Genomic DNA, 18,775 nt, shown 5'->3' on the forward strand with positions numbered 1-18,775 from the left:
GAAATAAATCCTTTTAGAGGATGGCTAATAACATACACCTGTCCTGGACTCGCTTTGTAGACCAGGCTGGCCTCGAACTCACAGTGTAGGCTCTGTTTCTTAACAATTAAACTTTATTATACAACCCAACTAGCTTACACAAGAAGGAAAAAAGGTTAAAGGGGAAAAAAGAGTGAACCTTCCGGTATCCGTTCCATGGGATGGGTCCTTAGGTGTCTCTGGCCTGCGTGCTGGTCCGGCCTGTTCGCTGATCCAAGCCCGGTCTCAACCTGTTGTTGCTTTCTCCTCCCCGCCTGCCTGAGTCACTTGCGAAGGGCGAAGGGCGGTCTCCTTCTCCCGTTGAGGGTCGATTAGAAAGACAATAGTCCAGGTAGGGTCCCCAGGTCTGCTTCCTGAATTCCAGGTCCAGGATGGCTCCACTCAGTCTGTCACAGGGTATCCATGGGATGCCCAAGGGTAAAGCCCCCCAAGACTGCTTTCACTTGTGACAAAGCTTACAGTCTTTCCCACACTCACAGCGATCCACCTGCCTCTGCTTCCCGAGTGCTGGGATTAAAGGCGTGCACCACCACCACTACCCAGCTAACATGGACCTTTAAAAAGATCTTATTTTATCTTTAGTTAGGGTGTGTGTGTGTGTGTGTGTGTGTGTGTGTGTGTGTGTGTGTGTGTGTGTTGTGGATGAACATGTACATTCATATGCCAGAAGAGGGCATCAGAGCTCCAGGATCTAGAGTTTTAATTCACTATATAGGCTTCAGTGAGCCAGCTGATGCAGATGTTGAGACCTGAACCCAGGTCCTCTGGAAAAGCAGAAATGCTCTTTACCACGGAGTCATCATCCTCCAGACCCCCCCCCCCAAATGTATTCTTAAAGCACGTAACATGGTTCTCAGCACACCATGTCTAGTCCCAGCTCTCAGAGACATCCACATCTGCATGGGGAGTAACTGTTCCCTTGGCTGACATGCACTTGTAGACTGTGGAGGGGCTCTGTGGGGATGAAAAGACGGTTTGTTTAATATTCGTCACAAAGCAGGCACTTTCTTTTGGGTGTGTGTGCTCACATGTGCGTGTGTGCGTGTGTTGGCCAGAGGTGCACACCATTCGTCTCCCTCTATTGCTTTCCACCCTTTCTTCTGTTTGCAAATATCACTCATTAACTTTTTTATTTTTTTAAAATTCATTCATTTATCTGATATGTGTGGGTGTCTTGCCTGTATGTAGTGTCTGAGCACTATACACATGCAGTGCCCAAGGAGGCCAGAAGAGGGCATCAGATCCCCTGGAGCTGGAGTCACAGTTGTGAGGTTGCTAGGAATTGTGTCTTCTGGAAGAGCAAGCAACACAGTGCTCTTAACCCCTGTGTCACCTCTCCAGTCCCTCTACTGCTCCTTAATACATTTCATTACTTTTAATCTGTGTGCACGTGATGGGGGCTGAGAGGTATTCATGCCACAGTGCACATGTAGAGGTCAAAGGTCAACTCACACAAATCAATTCTCTCTTCCACCATTGTGGGTCCTGGGGATCAGCTTCAGGTCACCTTTGGCAGAGAGCATCTTTACCCACTGAGCCTTCTCATTAGTCCTTTTTAGTTTTTGAGACGCGGCCTCTCACTGGACCTGGACCTCACTGATTGGCTAGCCTGGCTGGCCAGCGAGGCCTCGGGACTTGCCCGTCTCCATCCCACCAGTGCTCCGACTAAAAACACATGAACCACTGTGCTTGTTTTGTTGTTTGTTTGTTTGTTGTTGTTGTTGTGTGTGTGTGTTGAACAAGGGCATTGGTAATTGAACTCAGAACCGCAGGTTTGCACAGTAAGTACTTTACCCACCGAACCGTCTCCCAGACACACTCTGAGAGTACTACCTGTTGGCTATGCCACCTGCCCTGGTTACTATTGTCATAGAACAGCACCAGCACCTAAGTCGCATGCCTAATCTTTGCCTCCAAGACAATTGGGCACAGATGGTCCAGCGTTGTTTTGGGTTCTGCGTCTGCCTCGGGGGTATCCAGGCACCATGGTGCACAGACGCTGGGCCTGAAGGAACAAAGCTTAGCAGGACAAGCAGGTGGGTTAGCAGGACTTGCTTGATTCATCAAGGGTGGGCTTTTCTTTATTGGGGAGAATAAGGGCTATATAAACCTTGGGGAAGTGGGTAGGGGGTTTTGGGATGAATGTACATCGTTGGCTGAGGCTGAGGGCTGAGGTGCTGGGAATACTTCACTTGAATGGAGAGGAATCCCAGGGGCTAGCTGGACATGTCCTGAAATACGGCCACCACGTGGCAGAGATGGGAGCCACAAGGCTACGTGCACCAGGGCATGTAGGCCCAGATCGAGGAGGGATCCGTCCTTACGCCTGCCATTGTCACTCTAGCTCCAGGCCGGTTTCCCCGGTCACACAGGTCACTCGCCCCACCGCCCAGCTCACACTGCCACAGCACAGGGAAGGGGTGTTCCAGAGAGCAGCTCTCAGCTTGAGAGGCAGGCTCCCGGGCATCGGAAAGTGGACACGCTGGCAGAGCCAGGTCAGCCTGGAGAAATCAGAGAAGGCACGCCAGCAGAGGGGCTCTTAGCTTGCGTCCTGAAGATGAGGAAGGATGTGGAGGAAGACACTCAAGCATTAGCATCTTTGGAGGATTTTGGAGAGCCACACCCAGAACAGGGTGATGTTGGGGACAGGGATGAGTCAGAGCCAGGCTGAGCTGTCCCAGCAGGGAGGTAAGGGCACGAGGGCAGGTGTGAGACATTGGGGTGGGGGTGGGGGTGGAGGGAGGCATGGGCTTGATTCCAGGGTTTTTTGAGCACCTGGGTTCTTGGGGGGACTGTGGGGAAGGGGACAGGTCATGACAAGAGTGGGTTAATCCAGATGGGTCCAGATTTCGCAACACCACAGGAGAGGCGTGTGTGTGTGTGTGTGTGTGTGTGTGTGTGTGTGTGTGTGTGTGTGTGTGTGTGTGTGTATGAGGGAGGAAACCCTGACCCCAGTCCCAGAACAGGTTTGGTTTGGTGGAGGTAGCTTCATTTTCACTCACAGGTTCATATTCCCCACCCCACGCCCTCTCTCTGCCTTCCTCTGCCTTCCTCTTCCTTCTCCCTGCTCCCCTCCTCCTCCTCCAAGCTACAGAACATTCTGGAAGCAGATCTTGCAGCCTGAGGACATGGGAAACAAACCCCCACCCTCTTAAGTCTCTGGGAGAAACTCTCCAAGGCCGGGTACCCTTCCCCACTTAGCTCATTCTGCTGAGCTAGGAGAAACCATGGAAAGCCTTCTTGTGCCCCCTCCCCTCCCGGAGGACCCTGACATCAGGACTTCCCCCTCCCCCAGGACATTTCCCAATCCTGATTAATCACAGGGCCGGCCCCAGGGAGGAGGAAGATCTCTATGGCTTACCATAAAGAAGGCCAGGCGCCCAGCAGCAGGCCGCCGGACCTACGCCCAAGGCCATGAAGCTGGGACTCACCTTGGTGTTGCTCTCTCTGCTGGCAGGTGAGACGCTTAGACCCGTGCTCTCTAACCCCACGTTCCCCTATAAGGCATCCTCTGCCCTTCGGACTCCCCAGCATCCTCTTCCACGAGCCTGCCCACTGTGACCCCTGTGCCTTCCACCGCACCCCAGGTCACTGTGGAGCTGAAACTCGCGCCGTGGGAGCCCGGGAGTGCCAGCCCAACTCTCAGCCCTGGCAAGCCGGCCTCTTCTACCTCACCCGGCAGATCTGCGGAGCCACGCTCATCAGTGACCAATGGCTGCTCACAGCTGCCCACTGCCGCAAACCGTGAGTGTCAGGAGGTGGCAGACCCAGCAGGGACTGGGAAACAGGAGTAGGGGAAGAGCAGGCATGGGGGTGGGAGGATTGGGTGGGAGGCAGGAGAGGGCTGACACGAGGCCAGAGTTCTTAGAATCAAAAAACTGATTCTAAGACTCAACGCATAGGCTCTTCAGGGTCTCACTGTGTAGTCGTGGCTATCCTGGAACTTGTACTGTTCCAGGCTGACCTGGAGCACAGAGATCCACAGACATCTGTCTCCCCAGAGTACTGGGGTTATAAGCATCCTGACCTAATCAGAAATTCAAGATCATTTTCAGTTACATAGAGTTCTAGACTAGCTGAGATACATAGGACTCTGTCTCAAGAATAAAACAAGAGAAAAGAAGGAAAGGAAAGAGTGATGGAGGGAATGTAAAAAAAAAGAAAAGAAAAAGAAAATTAAGAGAGGAGGGAAAAGAAGAGTTGTGAGAGAGGAGGGGCCAAGGGGAGAAAGAAAGAAGGACAGACAAAGGCCAAGAAAGAGACGGACATGGAGAGGAGAGGAGAGTGGGGTGGAATTCTAGAAGCCTACAGTCAGAAATTATCAGATTTTTCAGCCACAGTGTTTGGAATAGAGAGATTTCTAGAAGCTTAGACCAGTGACATGTAAAATCTGGCTCGTTTATTATCCCAGAATCCCACTATTACGGTGTCTTATGGATCAAGAAGGCCTGCCTCAGAGGGCTCTGAGCTGTAGACAGTTGCCATTTTTCTGAGTCAAACATTTATAGACTGCTAGACCTATAAAACGCTTGCCATGCCATCCTTGGATACATTGGGACTCTAGAATCTTCGAGCATTGGGTTTAATGCAGACAATCTCAAAATCCTGGAGTTTGTTTTTAAGACAGGGTTTCACGTAGCTCAGGCTGGCCTTGAACTTACCATGTAGCCAAAGATGGCCCTGAACACCTTACCACCTCCTCCTCTTCCTGAGTGCTGGGATGGATGACAGATTTTCACAACCACAGGACTAAAATCGTGGGCTTTTTGACAAAACGAGGTGTAGGGTGTTCGAAGCGTGGCTCTATACAGTTCCCTAAGCTGAAGTTCTCAGAGTCCCGGAAGCACGGGCAATGGTGTGTCAAACTCTTAGAATTCTAGGATCTGACTGTTCTAGGGTCCTGGACCCCATGAGGTAAAAATAATCCTCTGCACATTGTCCTCAGACAAGGTTACCTAGGGTGTTCCAATAATCTCTCCAGGAATTTCCCAACATGCATCACTCCAAGATGGGCACCATCTTGGGCTGAGAGAGTGATATTTTGATTTAGTCCCCAAGATAAGAGGAGAAATGGCAGGGCTGTGGAGATGGAGGAAGAGTCAGGGAGGCTGGATTGGATGATGGCCTACCTTCCCCGTCCCCAGGGTGTCAGAGAGGGGTAGATACAGAAATAAAACCTCACGCTCCCCAAACTCCAAATTTTCATTGCCCTGGTACTTCATAGAAAGTCCCCAAGTGTCCACAGCATGAATTCAGACCAGAACACGTGTTCTGGGGGCTGCAGCAAGAGAGCCTAAGGTTAGATCTGAGGAAGAAATGTCTGTGCAATAAAGGATATTACAGGTGGGAGAGGCTTAAGGCCTCTTGGAAAACTTGGACGTTTTCCACATCCCACCCCCCACCCATACACACGTTGAAAACACTTAAAGCCACTCCCACAGAAGCCACCAGACCTGTGGCAGCAGGGGTGGGGTTGTTTTTGTGTGGTAGGTGGGGTCCCCATGCTTCCACAAGGTTCCAGTGGACCCAGGTCACCTCTGAGGCCCCAACAAAGGTAGGTGACTTAGAAAAGTAGGCTACAAGGAGCAGAGCCTCAGAGAGGGGGTGAGTGTGTGGCCGTGCAGGGGCACACAGTTCCTTGGGTGGACTCAGCGCTCCCCCCACCCCCCACCCCCCGGCCCAGCCTGATCTCTGAAGTCCATCCTCACAGGTACCTGTGGGTCCGCCTTGGGGAGCATCATCTGTGGCAGTGGGAAGGCCCCGAGAAGTTGCTTCTGGTCACAGATTTCTTCCCCCATCCTGGCTTCAATCCGGATCTCTCAGCCAACGACCACAACGATGATATTATGCTCATCCGGCTACCCAGGAAGGTCCGGTTGAATGCAGCTGTGCAGCCCCTCAACCTCACCCAGAGGCTGCCGGCTGTGGGCTCCCAGTGCCTCATCTCTGGCTGGGGCAGTGTGTCCAGCTCCAAATGTACGTATTTGCCCTTAACTCTGGGTCATCTCTTACCATCTTCCCTCTCTTCTCTCTCTCTTCCTCCCTCCTCTAGCTGTTCTTCCTAAATCATATCTTTCCCCTCCCCTTTTCCTTCTCCCTCTTCTTCCTCCTTCCCTTTCTTCCACCTTCATCCTTTCTCCTCCTCTTCCCCTCCCCAGGGCCTCCTTCATAGGATGTGGTAGCTCCCAGCCTGGCTCCAGGTTCAGTGTCAAGGGGTTATTGGGTAGACTAAGAGAGCACGAGACCCATGGCCTCCTTTAGCCTCTGTACATGCCGCCCCCCCACACACACACACATAGGTGCACATACCACAAACATATACACGCAGAAAATTCAGGACAGAGTGTGGTGGTGCGGGTCTTTAATTCCCACACTTGGGAAGCAGAGGCAGACAGACCTCTAGGAATTTGAAGCCAGCTTGCTCTACGTAGCAAGTTCTAGGTCAGCCAAGGCTCATGTCATAAGATTCTGTCAAAAAAAAATACATATAATAAATATAAATAAATAAATAATAAAATTCAAAGAATGGGCAAAAATGTGCTCACACTGGCCAAATATACAGGCTACCCTTCAGAGTAGCAGTAGAAGGGACTTCTACACCCCAGGGACTTCTGTCCAAAAGAGACCATGTACACACACTGTGCTATCCAGTTCCTGTTAACATCTTTTGGCCCTTTGCTCTGCATGTTTTGCCTGCCTTGCCATTTGCCTCTGACAGTGGTTTCCCCCTCAGAAATGTCTAACTCCCTCTCTGGTCTCTCTCCTGTGAGATTTGCACACACACACACACACACACACACACACACACACACACACACACCTTTCTCTCTCTCTCTCTCTCTCTCTCTCTCTCTCTCTCTCTCTCTCTCTCTCTCCCTTTGCCTTCTCCTCCTCTTACCCATCTGTCGTCTCCAGCCCTGTGACTGTCTGGCTTGTCATCTCTGAGTCTTGGCTCCACAGCTCTTTAGATGTCCTGAGGAAAGAAAGGCTACAGGGAAGGTTCTGGGGATGCTGCCTGGGATTCTGGAAACATCCTTCACTCTCTGTCTTCTTCCTCAACAGTACAGTACCCAATGACACTGCAGTGCGCCAACATCAGCATCCTGGACAACAAGCTCTGCCGCTGGGCATACCCAGGCCACATCTCAGAGAAGATGCTGTGTGCTGGCCGGTGGGAGGGAGGCCGCGGCTCCTGTCAGGTGAGCCACCCGCTGCTGGGAGGAGGCAGTTTTCTAGGCAGGAGATGGCTGGAACCACAGACCGCAGGGCCTAGGGAAGAAGAGTCTTGGGATCCAGGCTGAGTTCTGAGGATTCAGGGAGCCGAGGATGATGCATGGTCCAGTGGGGTGAGGGCTCTGGGCTTTTATTCCTGGGTCTGAGGGAGGGGAGGCTACAGACCAGGCTTCCTGGGTGCTGAACAGCAGGAAAAAGGAGCCTTTCTCAGGAGGAAGAATCTTCTGAATAGATCCAGCTAACAGCTCTGCTTTTCATCCCCGCACAGGGTGACTCTGGGGGACCCCTAGTGTGCAACAGAGCCCTGACAGGTATAGTGTCTGGGGGATCTGAGCCTTGTTCCAGACCTCAAAGACCTGCTGTCTACACCAGCGTATGGCACTACCTGGACTGGATTGAAAAATCCATAGAAGAAAACTGAGTCCATGCCAAGGACAGACTGAGAAGAAGATACTGCAAGGCTCTACAGCACCGCCCCCTTCCCCAGCTTCTCCATCCTCCAGTCTTCCGCCTCTCAGTCACAGCCTGGGACGATGAAACTCCGCCCTCTTAGGCTCTGCCCTCAGACTTCATTGCTTAGGCTCCGCCCCAAGACTCCACCCCCTTCATTCATTTGCCCCTTGGGTTCCGCTCCCAGGCAAATCAATGATTTAATAAGACCCTGTCCCCCTCAAATCCAACTGAGACACGCCCTCTTTGCTCCTGGCCCACACTACATGTTTTTAATCACCACTCTCTGGAGTAGCCCAACCCTCAGGATCACCACCAAGAAATATCTTTCGCTGCATCTCTCCAAATTCCATCCAGTGGGATTTCATCTCTGGACTGCATCCCGTTTGTCCCCACTCCTAGTGATGTCAGGGCTGCGTATACTCCGCCCCCGTGGACTTTGGACAGTTGTGGATTCTGCCCCGGCTGTGCCCTGTGTCGTCGTGGGTTTGACTCTTGAGAGAGGATGAGGCGGGGAGGGGCACTGATCTTTCCAGAACCGCTGGATGAATCAGAATAAACCATAGAAATGGTGACTTCCTATCGTCCGTGGTGTAGGGTGAAGGGCGCGCGCAAGTGGGAAGGAAAGGGTAAATGAAGGGCACCAGCCGAACCTTCGCACTAACCCTAAACAACAAGCCTATTGCAGCACCTGGGACTTACGCCAGGGCTGGTCCTACCGCCCTGCGGGGAAGGGGAAAACAGGTCACAGCGCCACCCGAACCTGCCTACCCAGATACCCCGGGCCGGCTGCTGATCCGCCCTCAAAGTCCCCAACCAGAACACACGCCTTCCCCATTTTCCACAAAACTGAGTCCGAAGCCCATCCTTCGTTGAGGACAGAGAACTTACTCCCAGCCCCTGCTCCCTCAGACCCTGGAGAACACCCCAGTCAGCCTACTTCACACTCAGCCTCCACCCTCAGACTGGGGGGTGGGGGGTGGGGGAGGTCCAGAACTTAACCCTTCTCCCTCAGATCCAGGTGTTCAGACGAGGCGTTCAAACCCCAACTCACTTCCCTTGGACTCAGCGATTCAGTCTTCCACTGTCTTCCCTCAGTCTTTGGTCCAGGCTCTGGTCCTCCTCTCTCAGACCAAGATATACTCTCTAAGACCCTGCGGCCCAGATTGCAGCTGCCTCCCTGAGATCCATCTCCCCCACCCCATCCCACCCCACGCCTGGCCCCCCGTTCTAGCCCGAGGGTCGGTGCATTGCCCCTCTAGTCCTCCCCTCCTCCTAAAGTCACTCCAGCTCCGGCCCCTCCTCGAGCTTTTGCGGGTTCAGCTGCACCGCGGCGAGGTGCGGGCAGAAGGCGGAACCATGGGCGGGGCTTCCTAGTTAAAAGGCTGCAAAATCGTGTACCCGACACACCGAAGGGAAGTCCCGGGGCCTCTGCCACCGAGTCCGAGTGACCCCGCCCCCTGCATTCTGGAAGGTAGGGCAGCAGAGGTTCCCAGACAGGAACCTCAGGCTTAGGGACCTCCTACTCCCCTGAACCCTGGATCCCCAGGCTCACATCCTTTCCCTCAGGATCTTCAAGTGGGTCTCCTAGCTCCCTTCTCCCCAGGACGTTGGAGTCACAACCTCAGCTCTTTCTCTCCAATCTCACGAGTGGGCCCGAGCTCCTTCCTTTAGAATGTGGGTATCCCCACTAGCAAGCTGTCTCCCACTCCAAAATTCTGGAAGCTAGAGCTCTGCCCCGGCTTCCTTAGACCCAACTCCATCCTCCAGCAAGACTCAAGACAGCTCCAGAAACAACACCTCCTCCTCCTCCTCCTCCTCTTCTTCCTCCTCCTCTTCCTCCTCCTCCTCCTCCTCCTTCTCCTCCTAGTTCCCCAAACTACAAGATCTCAGGTGCCTCCCTCAGACCTCCTCTCGATTATTCCACCCTCTTCCTCAGAGGCCACCATGGGACGCCCCCCACCCTGTGCAACTCAGCCGTGGATCCTTCTGTTTCTGCTAATGGGAGCATGGGCAGGTGAGGGGGATAGGTGCCACCACGCAGGGCCTTCAGTAGGGTGGGGGGCGGGCCTTCAGGAGGACTCTGAGTGAGCTCCCGTGGTGGTCTTGGGGACTGGGGAGATTTCTTGGGAGTGGGTAGAGTGGTGGGGGAAGTGGGTTGTTTCCCATGGGTGCATGGCTGCAGAAGGAGTTCTTGCTGCCTATCCGACAAGGGTCAGAATTTGAGTATGGAGATGTGTACGCACCCGTCTAGATGTGTGTGGACGTATGGTGGGGCTGTGCCTAGTGTTGGTTATTCCCAGGTTTCAATGAGCTTAGGTGTGTGAACCTGTGGCCATGTTCTAATGAATGCTGGGACCTCATCTGTTGAAGTCATAAGAGAGGACAGGCAGAGGAACTGCCCTGCGTGTCCTTTTGAACCCACAGTGGCTTTCCTGGCTGGGGCTCTGCCACCGAGGATGGCAAGCTACCCTTCTCCTTCCCAATGCAGGACTCACCAGAGCTCAGGGCTCCAAGGTCCTGGAGGGTCAGGAATGTAAACCCCACTCCCAGCCGTGGCAGACAGCCTTGTTCCAGGGCGAGCAACTAGTCTGCGGGGGTGTCCTGATAGGAGACAAATGGGTCCTTACTGCAGCCCACTGCAAAAAAGAGTGAGTGGAGGGCTGGGCGCAGATGGAGGGGGGGGGCAGAAGCGGGAGGGAAGACAGTAAGGGCTCTGTTTGAGGGGGAAGTCGGAGCCCTGCGTCTGTGGGAGGAGGGATTGGGAAGCAGACAGGCTCAGGCCTGGGCTCCTGGGCTTGGTGGCAAATGATTGGGTTCTGAAGGAGGAAGGGTTGGAGAGCTCTCAGGCACCTCCGACTCCTGCCTGGGTTCCAACCTACACCCCCCCCACACACACCCCTTGTGCAGGAAGTACACGGTGCGCCTGGGCGATCACAGCCTGCAGAGAAGAGATGCACCAGAACAGGAGATGCAGGTGGCTCAGTCTATTCAGCATCCTTGCTTCAACAGCAGCAACCCAGAGGACCACAGTCACGATATAATGCTCATTCGAATGCAGAACGCAGCAAAGCTCGGTGACAAAGTGAAGCCCATCAGACTGCCCAATCAGTGTACCAAAGTCGGCCAGAAGTGCACCATATCAGGCTGGGGCACCGTCACCAGCCCTCGAGGTAAACAGCTGGGCTCCTACTAAGAGGATGAATAGAAGGCAGTCAGCCCCCCCCCCCGCCCCCGTGGACCCCAGTCCGCTGCAGATCGCACTCCCAACATACACTGACGTACACACACCCGAAGAGAAGAGAATGAAAAAGGAAAGTGACCACAAAAATTAAGCGTTTGAGGGAGAGGGCGCTGTAAGTAAGTTGTTTGCTTATGAGGACCTGGAGCTGAGAGCCCGAGCACCTGAGCATAGCCAGGTGGGGCAGCATGCACCAGGAACCTCAAAGCTGGGAAGTGGAGCTAGGCGGATCCCAGGGTTCAGTCAACCAGCATAGCCTAAGGTGTGAGATCCAGGTTCAGTGAGAGACCCTGTCTCAGCACATACATGTGGTGAAGGAGAACCACTGTTTGTTTGTTGTTTTACTTATATTGGGGTGTGTGTGTGTGTGTGTGTGTGTGTGTGTGTTGTGCACAGAAACATGCCCCAGCATGCATGCCAAGGTCAGAGGACCATCTTTAGGAATCAGTTGTTTCCTTCCATCCTGTGGATCCCGGGGGTGGGGGGATGGGGGGATGGAGGGATGAGGGGATGGGGTGGGGGTGGGAATGGGGTGGGGGCGGTGGAGGGAGTGGAGCTCAGGTTGTGACATTTGGCAGCAAGCACCTTCACCTGCTGAGCCATCGCAGCAGCCCACGGTGCACATTTGTGACCACAGCTCTGGGGAGCTAGACAGATACAGAGGTTGGGATCCTGGATTCCCTGGCCAGACAGCCTAGCTGAATGGGTGAGTTTAAGCAAGCAGGATCCAAAGAAGAAAAACAACCCCTTTCCTTGATCTTGTATGTACTTCCTTTGTGTAGAGCTCTATGTAAACTTCCTAGCAGACCTGGGCACAAGCTCCAGCCGGAGCCTGCCCTTATTCTCCATGCCCTAAGGCGCCAGACCCTCCACGATCGCCCAGCCTGCAGGATCTGAGGGCGTCCAAACTCCTTTCCTACTCACGAGCCAGACATGAGTCTCTTCGGGATTTTTGGCACATCTCAAATGTTCCTCAGCTTAGACCTTCACAGTGGGAACAAGTGGGACTCAGCACAAACAAAACAATGGGGCCCTCCAGGAATTGGCCACGCCAGCAATCAGGTCCCTACATGTCTGACTTCTACTGAGCCGGTGTGGCTTGGAAACACACTGCTGAGGAATCGGGTGGATCTTCCCATCAGCCCTGGGGAGGTATGGGACGCGGCTTGGTGCTTAGGACCCTCACTTTCCCCAGTCATGTCTAGGGAGTCAACATCCAATTGGCAATAAGCTTCACTAGCTTTCTGTTTCCTTCAGTTTTACTATATTTTGTTTATTGTGTGTGTGAACTTGTGTGCCTCACAGTGCACAAGTGGAGGTTGGTAACATCCTGTGGAAGTTAGTTCTCGCAAGTCAGTCTGTCTTTCTGGGACTTGTCTGTTTTATTATTTTTTAGATTTATTTATTTTTCTTTTATGTGTATGAGGTTTTGCGTGCGTGCATGTCTGTGTACCCCATGCACACAGTGCCTGCAGGGGCCAGGAGAACTCCTGGAACTGGTGTTACAGAGGCATTTAAATCACCATGTGAGTGCTGGGAACATAACCTGGGTGCCCTTAACCCACTCACTGAGTGTCTCTGCAGACCCCGAGCTGATTTTTGTTTTGAGTCAGGGTCTTTTCATTATGTAGCCCTGGCTGTCCCGGAACTATGTAGACAAGCCTGACCTTGAACTTCTAAAGATTCACCTGCCTCTGCCTCCCAAGTGTGGGGGTTAAAGGGGTCCACCACCACCACCACCACCCCGGCCCCATCTGTTCTTTTGATGATGTGTTCTTGGTGCTTAGGGCCCTGGAAATGCCTTGTACATTTTCCTGCATGGATGAATGAGTGATAAAATGAACGAGTGTACCCTGAGCTCTTCAAAGAGTTTTTGTGAGGATCACGTTAGACTGTGAGCAGACAGGTTCTGGGTCATTTTCCTGTCTTCTCCTTAAAGGGAATTAATAGCAAAGTCAACTGTAATTCCAGTCATTAACATTTTGTCAGTATTATAGGGTGAGCTGAGGGCCTTGCGTTCTTCAGGCAGATGCTCTAGCACTGAGCCACGCCCCCAGGCCCTCTCCGGGGAGTCTATGCAGGGGCTCTACCTCTGAGCCACACCCACAGTCAGCCATTAATATGTATCAAACACCCAGGATGCCCAAGATACTGAGCTCAACACTATGAAATCATAAGCAAATGGGAAGTCTTTCTTATGGAGCTCACCCTGATTGGGGAAAACAGACAATAAACAAATACAGGTAACAAAGTGTCAGGTAGAGGCAAGTGGAAAGTTCTGAAGGGTGAAAGGATATGAAATGCCAGGAGCTAGCACAGACTGTCATCCCAGGTACTCAGGAGGATGAGACAGGAGGAGCTCAAGGTCAAGGTCAGTCTAAGCAGCTTAATGAGAGTCATGTCTCAACATAAAAAGTATAACGTGACTTGCACAGACGTCATCCCAGCACTTGGGTGGTGGAGGTGGAAGAGCAGGAGTTCATGCTCATTCAGCTCCACAGAGGGCTGGAAACCAACCTTGGCTACATAAACCACCTCAAAAGAAACAAAGTCTCTCTCTGTCTCTGTCTCCGTCTTTGTCTCTCTCTCTCTCTCTCTCTCTCTCTTGCTCTCTCTCTTTCTTGCTCTCTCTCTTGCTCTCTCGCTCTCTCTCTCTCTCTCTCTCTCTCTCTCTCTCGCTCTCTGTCTCTCTGTCTCTGTATCTCTCTCTGTCTCTTTCTCTGTCTCTCTCTCTTTCTCTGTCTTTCTGTCTCTCTGTCTCTGTATCTTTCTCTGTCTCTCTCTGTCTCTCGCTCTGTCTCTTTCTGTCTCTGTCTCTCTGTCTCTCTCTCCCCCCTCCACCACCACCACCACAGGTGTGGACAGACAGATGTACTTTAATTAGAGTGGTCAGAAAGGGCTTCTAGGAGATTATATTTGGGAAAAGGAGAACATAGATGAAATTAAGTGACAAGAACACTGCGAGGAGGGCAGGAGCATGTCACCGAGAGGTCTTCCAAAATCCCCTCGATCATCTGTCTCTAGACTTAAAATTGATTAAAGGCAAGAAACAAAAGGTGAGACTTGAGGGCTCCTGTCCAAACAGAGAAAGGTGCCCGTGTGGCTGAAGCCATGGCCCCGGTGAGATGCCCAGGCAACCGACAGATGGAAAGTCCAGTTACAGGTGGGACGGACAAAAAAGCTTCCTGTCTCTTCCCGCCTCTGTTTCCTCAGAGAACTTTCCAGACACCCTCAACTGTGCAGAAGTGAAAATCTTTTCCCAGAACAAGTGCGAGAGAGCCTACCCAGGGAAGATCAACGAGGGGATGATCTGTGCCGGCAACAGCAATGGGGCTGACACCTGCCAGGTGAGTGACCTCCGCAGTCCCCCCTCGAAATTTGGTGTGGATGACGTTGACCCAGAAGATTTAGTACATAGAGACGTGTGCCATCCTGGCAGAGTTCAGAGTAAAGCTAACTACTCCCAGAGGGTCACATGGTGAGTTTGGGGGTGCTCAGGAGCCTGGCTGGTCACCATTCTTTCCTTGCTAGTCTATGTCTACAGGGTCAGCCTTGGTAAGGTGACAGAGGGTATGGAGGACAATCTGAAGCTAAGCATTAGGCAATGTTTTACTCCCAGTGGTGGCTCTTGGAGCTGGCTGTGGTTTCTGCTACTGGGTTCCCAGGGGACGCTTTCTTCTGTCATTGCATCCTTGGGGACCAACATTGCCTTCTTAGTGACCTCCCATCCTGCCCTCATGGGATTTTCTTTCTCACAGATATAATACTCTCTTTCCTGCCAACTGCAGTACATCTGTGTCCTTAGGACTTCCCCTGGCTTTGATTTTTCATGGAAGCTCCAACTCCATCACTAATTATTCGACCCCAAAGGCACACCTTTCTTCTTCATTGTCCAAGGACGTTATTGTCATCCCCATCATTGACGGGCCAGCCTTCCACTGTTCCACAAAGATGCCCACTCTGTCCCTTAGGGATTGGTTCTGTGCTTGAGTGAGATATCTTCCCACCTGTCCCTATAAGGATCCTATTATTTCTTCTGCGCATCCCAACTGGAATCTTCAGCTGAGTCCCCTCTTGGAAAACCTGGTGTCTCCTCTATGAATTATACTTTGGATGCTTGGCTCTTTTCCCTCACTGGTCAGAAATTTAACCATCATCCTTAGAACTCTTCTCTGCATTGGAAACTCCACTTTCTCCCTCTGGGCCACCAAGTATTAGTCCCATTCCCTATAAGAAACCAACCATCCCACCATGTAGATGGATTGGTTATAGGAACCAGGAGATGTGGCTCAGTTGGTAGAGTGCTCGCCTACCACACACAATACCCTGGGCTCCACCCCCAGCACTGCAGAAATTGGGTGTGGTGGCGCATGCCTGTCATCCCAATACAAGGTCAGTTTCTGCTGCACAGACTTTGAGGCACCTGGGCTACAGGAGATTGCATCTCAACAATCGAGTGCTGAGGGGTCCAATGCAAGGTGGTTCAGCAGGCAAAGGCACTTGATACTCAGGCCCTACAAGCTGAGTTTGGTTCCCCAGGACCCTCCTCATAGAAGGAGAGAACCAACAACTCCTGAACGCTGACGGCCAGTCTCCACCACACCAGATAATAAAATGTAATGCAAAGTTTTAAGTGCCAGGTGCAGAAAGGAGAGAAATATGGGCATTTGAAGGCAAACACAATTCTGCCCCTATTCAGGGTGACTCAGGAGGTCCTCTAGTGTGCAACGGAGTGCTCCAGGGCATCACATCGTGGGGCTCAGACCCCTGTGGAAAGCCTGAGAAACCCGGTGTCTACGCCAAAATTTGCCGCTACATCGACTGGATCAGGAAGACCATGGACAGCAGGAACTGATGCTGGTAGTGGGGGTGTCAATAAAGACCACATTTGGCTGACTCTTTGACTGTGTTTTGGCCTGTGTTTAGGGAGGAGGGGAAAGGACTACACCCTCCTGTGGGGGGTTGGTCTAGTGCTATGTATTCTGGTGTTAATTACTGGGGCCCCAAGATCTAGTTGCTGCCCAGAAGAGAACATTCTCACATACAGCTGTCCTTGTTGGGTACCTATTCAAAGTTGATTGGCTAGTGAAAGATGCTGAAGCTTGGGGTTTGGCAGAAGAAAGAGATGTGGAGCTTGAGGTCCACAGGCCTGGGGTCGGGGTGGTGGGCCACGAGGAGAGAGAGAGAGAGAGAGAGAGAGAGAGAGAGAGAGAGAGAGAGAGAGAGAGAGAGAGAAGAGACAGGTACAGGAGCGGGAAGAAGGAAGAAGAGGCCCTAATGGGTTAGGTGAGAAGCACACAGCCAGATTGGCATGGATGGAAGGAAGAAGCCCAGATAGGAAAGATTAAAGCGGATGGCCAGGGTGGGGGCTGGGAAGTGATCAGGATAGCTGAGAGGGTTATTATCTGCCCAGTCCCAGGTAAAATGAGGCTATTCTAAAGTACAACAGGTGTCTGTGCCTTTATTGACTGTGATACCAGATTAAATAATACAACCATAGTAATTATAGGCCTTAATAGCAAATTTTATTAGCTTTTTTTTTAATATCTACTACAACTCCTTGCTAGCCGACTTAGTGGGAGGCGCTAAAGGACTAGGTCCCTGTAGCTTCTGTACCCATCATGTTGCCTGAGGGACTTGGACAACTCGGGCAGGTGGCATATGTCTGTCATTCTAGCACCCAGGAGGTAGAGGTTGAAGGAGCAAGAGTTTAAGGCCAGCCTCAGTGGCGTAGTGAGATCAGGGCCAGCCTGGACTATGTGAGACCTTGCCTTAAAAAGGAGAAGGCAAAACGCAAAACAAAAAAACCAAAAAACATAAAAAGGAGAAGGAAGGGGTCAGGCATGGTGGCTCCCAGCACTCGGGAGGCAGAGACAGGCGGATCGCTGTTAGTACAAGGCCAGTCTGGTCTACAAAGTGAATCCAGGACAGCCAGGGCTACACAAAGAAACCTTGTCTTGAAAATAAAAAAACAAAAACAAAAACAAAAATCAAAGAACAAAAAGAAAACAAAAGAGGAGAAGGAGGAAAAAGAGAAGGAGAAAAACAACTTTGGTTAGTGGGGGAGTTGTTTCAAAGGATCAATAATTTATAAGAATTTTCAAACATCCAGAGTTCTGGTCTATGAAAGAAAAAAGTGCTTTATGTTTTCCTTTCCTACTTCCTTGCTTTGTTTGTTTGTTTTGTTCTTTGCTTGTTTTTTGGAGGGGGGCATTGTTTTTCAAGACAGGGTTCATCTGGGTAGCCCTGGCTGTGACGGACTCACTTTGTAGACCAGGCTGGCCTTGAACTCATAGAGATCCACCTGCCTCTGCCTCCCAAGTGCTGGGATTAAAGGCGTGCACCACCACACCTGGGCCCCCACTTCCCTGTAGATAGGGTTTCATTATATAGGACAGGCTGGCCTCAAAATCATGATTGTGATGGCTCCAGCTCCCTGAGGGTTGGAATGATGGGAGAATAACATCACACTTAGATTCCCCATTATAGTTCATCTGCCTTAAAAGTGGGGCTGGAGAGATGGCTCAGTGGATAAGAGTGCCACCTGCTCTTCCAGAGGTCCTGAGTTCAATTCCCAGCAACCACATGGTGGCTCACAACCATCTATAATAAGATCTGGTGCCCTCTTCTGCAGATAAAGCACTCATATGCAATAAATAAAATAAATAAATCTTTTTAAAAAGTTGGTGCTAGAGATTGATCCCCAGGTTCTGCCCAGGCCAGTGAGTGTGTTACCCCGGAATCATGTCCCCAGCCCCTTACTGGGGGGATTCTATGCAAGTCTCTTCCACTGAGCCATGGCCCCAGCCCCTCACAGGAGGGTTTCAGGCAGCCCTACTGCTGAGGCACATCCAGAGCCTTTTTAATAAAAAAGAAAAAAATTGATACTATAGTGTGTGTGTGTGTGTGTGTGTGTGTGTGTGTGTGTGTGTGTGTGTGTGATACATGTGGAAGTTTTTCTCTCCTTCCCTGCTTTATGTAAGTTCCAGGAATTCAGAAGGTCAGGCTTGTCTGGCAAACACTTCCACTTGCTACATTTTGTGAAGCCCACAGGACCCTTTTTAGTACTCCTTACCTCTGGCAGCCCTCACTAGGTTATCCAGATTGACGGGGACCTTGAACACACACACACATGCGCTGTAGCCACCACAGCCTTTCAATGTCAATGCTGCGGCTTCAGCCTCTCCACCCCTGAGATAGCTGGTCTTCACCACCAGGGCTGGCTGTGCTTTCTCATTCATTCATTCCTTTGCAGAGAGGGTCTCACGTAGCCTAGGTTGCTCTCAATTTTGAGCTTGATAAGTAGCCAAGGATAGCCCTGAACGTCTGATTTTTCTGCTTCTACCTCCCAAGTGATGGGATGACAGGTGTGTGCTATCATGTCTGGCTATAAATTTCAGGTTTAATATGATATTTTAATATGATTTAAAACTAATTTTTATCTTTTGTCTATGGCTGTTTTGCCTGCATGTCTTCATATGTATGTGTATATGTATATATATATGCATGCACACACACACACACATATATATATACATATATATATATATATATATATATATATATATATATATATATATTGAAGGTATACAGTAGCCATGGTGGTCAGCAAAGGGCTTTCGATCCTTGGAACTGGAGTTACAGATGGATGGTTGTGAGCTGCCATCTGGGTGCTGGGAACCTGGGTCCTCTGAGAGAGCAGTGCATTACTCTTACCCACTGAGCCATCTCTCCAGTCTCTCAATATAATATTTTAATCTGATATCTTAAATTTATTCTTTGGGTACTCATGGGTAAAACAGTGGCATGAAT

General features: G+C 51.3%; 2 protein-coding genes and 1 long non-coding RNA gene across 6 annotated transcripts; 2 read left to right on the forward strand and 1 right to left on the reverse strand.

Moving 5' to 3' along the window:
* Positions 1–978: 978 nt before the first annotated feature.
* LOC311592631 lies at positions 979–9,078 on the reverse strand. 2 transcript variants are annotated; one of them, XR_014777464.1, is made up of 4 exons: positions 8,725–9,078; positions 6,938–7,308; positions 6,349–6,507; positions 979–993 (listed from the first exon to the last, which is right to left on the reverse strand). It is a non-coding gene; the product is annotated as an uncharacterized lncRNA (long non-coding RNA). The 2 variants fall into 2 exon arrangements; XR_014777465.1 differs by lacking the exon at positions 979–993 and having other exon boundaries at positions 6,387–6,507; positions 8,777–9,065.
* On the forward strand, positions 2,096–8,295 carry KLK9 (kallikrein related peptidase 9). 2 transcript variants are annotated; one of them, XM_084773273.1, is made up of 8 exons: positions 2,096–2,213; positions 2,253–2,727; positions 3,134–3,222; positions 3,363–3,496; positions 3,627–3,783; positions 5,750–6,015; positions 7,102–7,238; positions 7,541–8,295. In XM_084773273.1, the coding sequence occupies exons 4-8, from the start codon at positions 3,454–3,456 to the stop codon at positions 7,691–7,693; spliced, it is 756 nt and encodes a 251-aa protein (XP_084629399.1). In that variant the 5' UTR covers positions 2,096–2,213; positions 2,253–2,727; positions 3,134–3,222; positions 3,363–3,453; the 3' UTR covers positions 7,694–8,295. The 2 variants fall into 2 exon arrangements, with proteins under 2 accessions (XP_084629399.1, XP_084629400.1); XM_084773274.1 differs by lacking the exons at positions 2,096–2,213; positions 2,253–2,727 and having other exon boundaries at positions 2,782–3,222; positions 3,335–3,496.
* Positions 9,079–9,117: 39 nt separating the features above from the next.
* Positions 9,118–15,859, forward strand: KLK8 (kallikrein related peptidase 8). Of its 2 annotated transcripts, none has more exons than XM_084773262.1 (6): positions 9,118–9,196; positions 9,662–9,739; positions 10,214–10,373; positions 10,633–10,895; positions 14,177–14,310; positions 15,663–15,859. In XM_084773262.1, exons 2-6 carry the CDS (start codon positions 9,670–9,672, stop codon positions 15,816–15,818), a joined length of 783 nt encoding a protein of 260 aa, XP_084629388.1. In that variant the 5' UTR covers positions 9,118–9,196; positions 9,662–9,669; the 3' UTR covers positions 15,819–15,859. The 2 variants fall into 2 exon arrangements, with proteins under 2 accessions (XP_084629388.1, XP_084629389.1); XM_084773263.1 differs by having other exon boundaries at positions 9,155–9,196; positions 9,593–9,739.
* Positions 15,860–18,775: the final 2,916 nt, after the last annotated feature.

This window comes from Acomys minous (assembly GCF_964271855.1).
Source record: "Acomys minous genome assembly, chromosome: 2".
Lineage (NCBI taxonomy): Eukaryota > Metazoa > Chordata > Mammalia > Rodentia > Muridae > Acomys > Acomys minous.

What these genes read in the sequence shown, in the direction of transcription:
- KLK9 (XM_084773273.1), top strand. Translation starts at nt 3,454, where the DNA reads ATGAAGCTGGGACTCACCTTGGTGTTGCTCTCTCTGCTGGCAG. An exon ending in GTTGCTCTCTCTGCTGGCAG is followed by an intron (nt 3,497 to 3,626) that starts GTGAGACGCTTA and finishes ACCGCACCCCAG; the next exon opens with GTCACTGTGGAGCTGAAACT. An exon ending in GAGGCCGCGGCTCCTGTCAG is followed by an intron (nt 7,239 to 7,540) that starts GTGAGCCACCCG and finishes ATCCCCGCACAG; the next exon opens with GGTGACTCTGGGGGACCCCT.
- KLK8 (XM_084773262.1), top strand. Translation starts at nt 9,670, where the DNA reads ATGGGACGCCCCCCACCCTGTGCAACTCAGCCGTGGATCCTTCTGTTT. An exon ending in GCAGCCCACTGCAAAAAAGA is followed by an intron (nt 10,374 to 10,632) that starts GTGAGTGGAGGG and finishes CCCCTTGTGCAG; the next exon opens with GAAGTACACGGTGCGCCTGG. An exon ending in ATGGGGCTGACACCTGCCAG is followed by an intron (nt 14,311 to 15,662) that starts GTGAGTGACCTC and finishes GCCCCTATTCAG; the next exon opens with GGTGACTCAGGAGGTCCTCT.